Source organism: Helicoverpa armigera, chromosome 19 (assembly GCF_030705265.1).
Source record: "Helicoverpa armigera isolate CAAS_96S chromosome 19, ASM3070526v1, whole genome shotgun sequence".
NCBI lineage: Eukaryota > Metazoa > Arthropoda > Insecta > Lepidoptera > Noctuidae > Helicoverpa > Helicoverpa armigera.
Window position 1 is genome coordinate 397,969 of NC_087138.1, and position 8,617 is coordinate 406,585.

At 35.9% G+C, this 8,617-nt stretch overlaps 1 protein-coding gene across 1 annotated transcript; it reads right to left on the minus strand.

Annotated features, from left to right (window-relative positions):
- Nucleotides 1-5,079: 5,079 nt before the first annotated feature.
- LOC110380326 (uncharacterized) lies at nt 5,080-8,565 on the minus strand. The gene is made up of 4 exons (XM_021340276.3): nt 8,304-8,565; nt 5,900-6,157; nt 5,758-5,799; nt 5,080-5,289 (listed from the first exon to the last, which is right to left on the minus strand). The coding sequence occupies exons 1-4, from the start codon at nt 8,329-8,331 to the stop codon at nt 5,105-5,107; spliced, it is 513 nt and encodes a 170-aa protein (XP_021195951.3). The 5' UTR covers nt 8,332-8,565; the 3' UTR covers nt 5,080-5,104.
- Nucleotides 8,566-8,617: the final 52 nt, after the last annotated feature.

Sequence of the window (8,617 nt, forward strand, 5' to 3'; positions counted from 1 at the left end):
AGTAGACTCGCCTGAACCCCAGCAGTCTCTGTACAGGCACCCGAAGCTTTCAGGAACAGCGTGAGTTGTTGTCGCCACCGTTTCCACGCCTCTGCGCGGCTTGCAGGACCGCCGTCCAAACTCAACTCGGATGGTGGGCGAGCGTGTTCCATTATTTTTGTCGATAAAATTGCACCAAAATACGTATTTTATAATAAATTTTGAAAAAATTTTCATCACCGCTGTCACCATGTAGTAATAGACGTCAGTGCTTGACAACAACTGATTTATTCATATAAAAACTCATTACACAACACTAGGGTTTTGGGGTAGGACGACCATTATCAAAATGTATCGAAAAACTTAGGTTTTCAAATGGATGTGACTTGAGTTCTTTGTGACTTATTTTTTATAAATAAACAAAGCATTAGTTTGAAAGTCAGTGTGTGATCTTCGAGATCATCTGGAGAGTAATAAAATATACTTAAATAAAATCAAAAGTCATGTATTCAAAGTAATCTGAAAATCAGCACTTTTTCAACGTCAAATCTACAAAAGACATCCCCCAAAACGCCCGCCCTTCACCAGAACCTTAGAACTTATATACCCATTTCTTTGTGAAGATACCTGAAGGTATATAAGTCTGTAGGTACTTACATAAATACTCATAAAACTATTAAAGCTTCATATGCAAACCAAAAACCAATATAATCATAGGTATCAAATAGATCTTAAGCATCTTATATGAAGATTCTCCTACTGTCTTTCTGGTATCTTTAAAAAAACATCTGTCTATGTAAGTACTGTCTTGAAATTCTTTGGTCCCACAAACGTCTGGCAACACTAGTTAGATCATTAGGCGTTTTTCAGGCAAAGACTATATAGATCTAACGTCCCCAGAACACCTTACTTATTTACTTTCTTGTCCAATTAGAAAACAATTTGTCTTCCAGTCTCGGTCTTTATGCCCTTGTTTTTTTGGGTTCCATACCCAAAAGGTAAAACGGGACCCTATTGTTTTCGCTCCTCTGTCCGTCCGTCCGTCCGTCTGTTACCAGGCTGTATCTCATTAACCGTGATAGTTAGAGAGCTGAAATTTTCACAGATGATGTATTTCTGTTGCCGCTATAACAACAAATTCTGAAAACTAGAATACAATAAATATTTTGGGGGGCTCCCATACAACAAACGTATTTTTTTTGCTCATTTTCTAAATAATGGTAGGAACCCTTCGTGTGCGACTCCGACTCGCACTTGGCCGGTTTTTTATTTATTAAAAATGGTTTTATAATAGAATTTTATATAACAGCCAGTGGTTGAAGGATATTTTTACTTCAACATTGCCGTGTTATCAATATTTTTTTTGCATAAACTTTAATAAGTATAACTGGCACGTGAAGTTCAAATTAATCAAAAGAATTACCACCTTATGCTTTATGATTGATGAGGGAAAAAATAATAAATTATTGAAAGTCCGGCTGCTTTCAATTGATTAAAACTTAGTAGGTACCTTTGTGGTGGAAAATGCAAAGGAATTCTAAATGCACTTTCGCTTCTAAAATTCTATGAATACATATTTCAAATTCTTGTCTAAAGATCACTTGAAACTATCTTACTAATTTTATAAACTTGCCTTTATCCAGGTGCGGGAAATAGTACTGCCGGCACGCGTTCCCAAATCCTCACAGTTCATTGACAGCTTTAGGTCATAGAGCAAAGCAATGAACTCCGTAGTTTCTTTTCAGAAGTTTTTGCTCATCAAATTATCTCTGATACTTACGTCGTCGACACTAGTTAGTAGAACTTTGTTAGACAAACTTAGTGACGGTTTAATGATAAGTATATTTTACTTTTCTTAATAAAAAAATATGGATTGAGTGAGTAATTTGAACAGAGTATATTTTCGAACACTTCAAAATTGGACGCCATTTTTTTTTTTTTTGTTTATGTTTTACAAGAATATTTCGAATATTTCTGCCCATGGATGGCCTTCAGCTTTTCACCAGGAAAGGGGAAAGGTTTCAGGAACAATCAAAAATGGCCCCAACGGACAAAATGGGGTGTTTAATGGGAAAGGAAGGGTGGTTATTATTGAGAATTCATTTACTTTGTCAAATTCCAAGACAGCCTTTTAATTAACAAGAACTTTTAGGGAAAAAAACACCTTTTACTTTGTTGAAAAATCACGTTTAGGTATAGGTACATTCGTGCCTCATTGTATCATTAGTTACCTAAGCACCTACTCACATAGATTCTCTAAGAACTAGTTCTATTAGCATACTGAGTAAAGCCTGCGAAACTGATTATTTTAAAACAACAGCCGAGGTCTAGAATACTTAGGTCCGTATTACAGAAAGCTACTCAAGTCAAGTTTGATCTCGAATCACCTGATCATAGTTTAAATAAAGAATCTGCACTTGAGGGTTGTTCTTATTTCAGAACAGTACTTAAACTGCACTCAGCTGAATCGAGATTCAAATCGCGCCTCAAGCCATCCTCAAGCAGAGAATATGGCTTGTCTATGCATCAGCCTGTTTTCGTTTACATTTTATTTTTTTCGCCAACTCTGTTACAACTTACGCAAAATAAGAATTTAGTTTAACATCTAATTATTAATGAAATCATGATTTAAAGAAAACATAGGCTTTTTAATTGTAGGTTTTATTTTAAAATGCCATTTTTACGCCTTGAAAATGTGTTGAATGATACCTATAGCAGTTGGTTGTAATATCTAAAATTAAAAATACGAGCGTGTTCGTAGAATAGAACGTTTTCCGAGTATATCGTATCTGTGGTGGTGGAGATTGACACTTGACAGTTATAATTAAATATTTTGGTTATTTAAATGATTTCAAGAAAGAAAAAGAAATAGTTTATTAGAGAGAAATTTACTTATCGCAATATTAAAAGATTCTCCAACTCAAGAATTGAAGAGATATCTCTGCAAACGAGCCTAGAGCAACTTATTTTGTGATTATTGTATTGTTTTGTTGATTTATAGTAATTTTAAGTTTGAATTGATAAAAAAGATGGATATTTTTACATTGTCTTTTATTGATAGAAAAACAAGTGTGTTTAATCATTTACAATAGTATATATCCCTATACATCTCTGAGATATTTGAGAGAAACGCTGAAGTTCAACCTTCTGTTCGAATCATCGATAGGAAATATATTATCATAATAATCAATTTCTTCAAAAATATCAATTTTTTGTTCGTATTTTAATTTTAACTTCCTATTTGACAACAAATTATTTGCTAAACTGACAAGGAAATCTCTGCTCAAGCGTGGTGTCGACCACACTTGCGTGATTATAGTTCAAATCTCTACTTAAACTGTAATCTACAACTGAGTAATGATCTACACTCGACTGAACTATGATCACCGAATCTATGCTTGAGGAGCGATCTAAAATTAAATCTCAACTCAAATCTAGTTTTAAACAGAGATCAGGACTTGCGTAGCCTTCTGTAATACGGACCTTAGTTTAAAGTCTTGAGCAATTAGAGTACTCGCACACAGCAAACTTTTGGTAGGCCGATAGTTTATTTGGGCTCATAAATGAGTATGAAGCAACGTATACGCAAAGTTCTGGTATTTAGCCGGTACGAGATCGACTGAAAACCTTGATTGGAATCAAAACTTATCTATCACTAGCTTTTGCCCGCGGCTTCGCTCCCGTCAACTGGCTTCTCTACTTTACCCAATTTTTTTTTTCATAAGAACCTTCTCCTGACAATAACAAACACAACAAAAAAAGAATTAGCCAAATTGGTCCAGCCGTTGTTGAGTACCAACACATTTTGCGATTCATTTTTATTATTATAGATAATATCAACTATCGGCCGACTATTTAGTCTTCAGTGTGCGATACTTTTAGCATTCAAGAGCACATTGTGACTGGACTTGATTACTGTAACAGGCGCCTATTTCGTCAGTCAGACGTCAGTCCTGTAATTTGAACGGACCTAGGTCGAACAGTGGACTCACATCGGTACCTACATATGTATACTATTGTGTAGTTTCTGTTAGCGGCTTTACCTGCTTTGGTCGAATGCTGTGGGCATGCGTGCGTATTCAGGAACAAGACTTACAGGATTTGCTCTACATTTTGTATTTCAAGATCCCTACTTAGTTGCAGGATTTTCAGATAGGTTGAAGTTTTTAATAAATTCGTCTACAGTGCACACGACTTATTGTATAACCTTAGCAAAACACCATACTTTTAACCAACCCATATCAGGCCGTACTAAAAAGAAAAAAAAACGGTAAGAATATTATTTACTTAGAAAGCATGAAAAAAATCCATTTGCTTATTAATAAAAAAAGTAGTATTAACATGGCCACCGTCTACAATTTATACCTTTCCTATTAACTTTGTTACCTACAGGTGTTTGCGATAATTTCCCGATAACTCAATTTACTTTGTATTGCGGATGACAAAGCGTTATCGCATATACAGGATGTGTGGAGTACGTCTGCATTGTACAGGATGTTGAATTTGCATCGTGACAAGGTTGTGTGTTTGACAAAAGATTAGAAGAATTTATCAGAAATTAATAATTTTTGAATTTACGTCATGTTATGGTTTGTCTTATACGTAACATTCTCTGATCTGAGCGTAACATAATATATTTTTTGTGACATAATAGATAGTTAGGTAAGATCCAATGAACCTATGTGTACCTACTTTCAGGCGTTCAAAAGATCTGTGTATCTTTTATTCTGTTGTAACAAATAGTTGATTACTTCGACCTAACCGATTCTTACCTTTATTTCTTTAGCTACTATTAGGAAAGGTGCGCAGTGCGCATGACAGTAACTTTCCTAACTTCCGCACCACCTTGATTACTTTTGTATATATTTCATTACAGTTTCAATGCCAACCTTCCATCCCATTTCCCGTTGTCCCCATTTAATCCTTCACAAACACCATAACTAGGCCATACGTTTTTTTAGACACAATGTGATACATCAGCCGACGACGCGGTCTTTAAACTCTCATGATTTACACACATATTTATAAGCAATCAGGACCTAAACTCGATTTGTACTATAGAGGTACACTTGCGTGGTAACCAAGGAAAAATTAATACACTCAATTTCAAGACCTTTATTCTCATTTAGACGTTTTCAAAGATCTTCTTGATGGAGCTGAGGTAGAAGCTGGCGTTCCTGCCCAGCTCGATGAGGTCCGGTCCTGGCTGGTGGCGCCTCCCGACCTTCACCGCTTGTTGAACGGCGTTGGCTTCGGCTGACAACTCGCTCGATGAGTCTGAAGGCTGCCCATTTAGTTCTGCCGTCATTACTAGAGGAATTTATAAGTTTTTTTTAGTAGATGGACAGATTTTATATCATACTAGCCGTTTTCCCGCGGTTTCACCCGCGTCCCGTGGGAGCTACTGCCCGCGCCGGTATAAAATATAGCCTATGTTACTGGCAGATAATATAGCTTTCTAATGGTGAAAGAATATTTAAAATCGGTCCAGTAGTTTTTGAGTTTATCCATTACAACCAAACAAACCAACAAACAAAGTTTTCCTCTTTATAATATTATTTTAGAAGTATAGATATAAACTCACACCACTAGACATAAGTAGGTAGCCCTATCCAAACGTGTCAATTACTTTACTGATCAATCATTCTACTGATGCCATCAAAACTGGGACTGTAAACATAACTGTATCAGAATTACTACAATGAGTTAGACGTTAGAGAAAAGATTTGTAATATAAAGAAGGGTCAAATCCGAGACTCCGAAAACGAAACATCTTACCCTTGTTATTAGGCTTCCAAACTTCAACATCATCTTCCGTCCCTAGAATATAAAGACAAACATTTTACAGCATTAGTTTCTAGTTAAATCTGCAATCGCTTATTTTGAACGCATACTTATTCTATGTCACAATAGGACATACCTTTAACTTCATCTTTTTCCATCGTCTTCTGATCCTGCCCATCACTCTCTTCACTCTCCAAGTTGGGGTTACTTCGCATCTGAGGCTTCGATCCTTTGCTGAAGTGCTGGTTGAAGATGGCGGATGCTCGGTTCAAGATCTTGTTGAGCTGGTTGCCCACTGGGGAGGCGGCGATCTGCTTCGCTAAGGAGTGCATGTCTTCGACATTTGCAGTCAGGAGTATGTAGGAGTTCGCTGCGTGGAGCGATAGCAGCACGGCTGAGAAGAAAACAAATAAATTGAAATAGGTAGTAGATGGTTACTGTTACGACCATAATCTCTCCAATCTTTTGAATTCACGAATTTAATTCGTGTTGACGTGAATATTCTATGTCGTTGTACTTAAAATAGAAAATAAGGAAATTACCTAGGTACGTACGTTCTTCAAAGAGAGACAAGCATGTTGTCAAGGAGCTCAAAATTAATTTTAATCTCCTCAAAACGCAAAGATGAACCAAATTAACACGGAGGCGCGTGTTTTGAATACAAACATTGTGATAACCACATCAAGACCTACTTCGGGAAGTACTGTATAAACTTTGTACAAGAAAAACAAAAAGATCGAAGGTCTCAACTTGTGTCAACCTCCACAGAAATTCGGGCCACAAACAAAAACATGGCGAAGTAGAATATGAACGCAAGTTTCAGACGACAACAAGTTCGAGATTAATATTACAGATGTTAACTTGATTACAAGTTCTTTAAATTAGGTTGCTTTAAAATATATAGAATTTCGGTATGTATACCTAGACTTAAATTAATAACTAATTAAAAACAACAACATGGAAGTCCTAAAATCCTAAAACTGGAAACATATTGCAAGCAATAACATTTTTCCCAGAACTCCTTCACCTCTATCCTCATATAATATTTCTGAAATTTTCTACAGAAGACAAGTATCTAATAAATGGATGACTATGGCAAATTCCTTTGCCGTAGACAATTTATTTAAACACGATTATCCTGGGCGCTGGCAAAAAGGCGGGACTAATGGCCGACTGTACCGAAATGAAAGTTGGCACCTTCGCGTTACAACGAAAGCAAAATTGTAATTTAATCGCAATATCGCTGTTATGGTGAAAACGACAATTTTGAGGAAGCTTGCAACGGAATCAGTGAGAAAAAAAGATGACAATGAATTGGATTTCCTTTGTTTTAATTGCCGGTTAAAAATAGGAATGGGATAGGTGTGGGGAAATAGCGGAGACATAGCTTTACTACCGAATTTAAATTCATGTCTGCGTAGTTGAAAATTATATAATAGGTACCGTCAGCCTTCAGACACCAATTTGTAAGATCTAAAGCACACTAGATACTCATTAATTTGTAATGATACCCGCATGGCATCACATAACGCCATTAATGTACGATATTACTCACAATTAGATGGAAAACATAGTAAACAACACGCATATCGTTTTACGGATGACGATTAATTAATATTAATTAAACATTGTTCGAATGCGTACTCGATACTTTAGTCTCAAACACGTTTGGGCTTACAAATTATAGTCGAGCCTTTGTAATTAAGGTTCCAAGAGTATTGGAACGAGAAAATGAAACAAAACTTCTTCAGGTAAAAATAAAATTACTGATTCTAAGACAAATTGCAAACTTCTCTGAAACGAGCAGAGTTTGCGATTAATTTAATGAAAATACAATAACTTTGGGAAAATTGTAAATTTCTCATTGTTACTCCGGTACTGTTCCAAAGAGTTACCTACCATGGCCCAGGCAGTTAAAGGCCTCCAGAAATAGCATGGGGGGTTTTAATCGGTAGCTCCACCCACCACGGAAGCGGTCATTTTGATTCGATTTGACACCTTAATGTCTATCATAACAATGGAATTCATAAAGTAAGTTGACGAAAGTTAATAGACCAGTGATGAAAATATATTTTATGGTTACTCTTCATGCCTTCAGATGGACGAATTTGAAATACAAAGGTAGCCATAGTTTGATGGTAGCTAGTGGAGTAGGTACAAAGAATCGCAAGTGGCTGTCACGTAAAACTTTAGTAATCAAAAGCTCCCTTTGTTATCTGATGATTTCTCATCCATCTAAAAACAAATGAGAGGCCATTCACAAATCCGACAGATGATCTATTAAAGGTTGCAGGATGCTAAATTAACGATATATGTGGAGACTTTATTTAACTTTAGTGACAAAAATGGGACCATTCATGCGAACAGAAAATGCCGTTCCCAAAAGACAAAATTCGCATCGAAACATACCGACTTGATTAATTTTGGCAGACCATTAATATGTCATGGGTGTATTCCCTTGGGTGTCGGGTCCCATGGCAAAAAACATAGCTTGAACCATTATTATACTAAAACGATAATCATTTATATTAAAAACTTACTTATTACACAGATCTTGCTTGTAACCATGATTCCATTTCAAATAGGAACACTCGTGCTAAAACTAAATTAATGTTTGCGTAATAGGCAGTTTACATGAAATTAGCGAGTTTTATTGAGTGTGGAATAGAGAAAGGAATTTATATGGGCAGTAAACTATAAATAGGTACATAATATAAAGTGAAATTAAAAATGCAGGAATGCAGGTATGTACTGTATTGATATCTAGCTACAATACTTTAGCTACAATGCTTACGTGTTTTTGTAATTAATGTGATAATGATATCCTTGTGAATTTTGTTGGTAAAAAACTTTC

Coding starts and splice junctions, on each gene's coding strand:
- LOC110380326 (XM_021340276.3), bottom strand. CDS start 8,331: ATGGTTACAAGCAAGATCTGTGTAATAA. Junction 5,800..5,899: donor GGAAAAAGATGAAGTTAAAG/GTATGTCCTATT, acceptor TTTATATTCTAG/GGACGGAAGATGATGTTGAA. Junction 5,290..5,757: donor TTGGAAGCCTAATAACAAGG/GTAAGATGTTTC, acceptor AAATTCCTCTAG/TAATGACGGCAGAACTAAAT.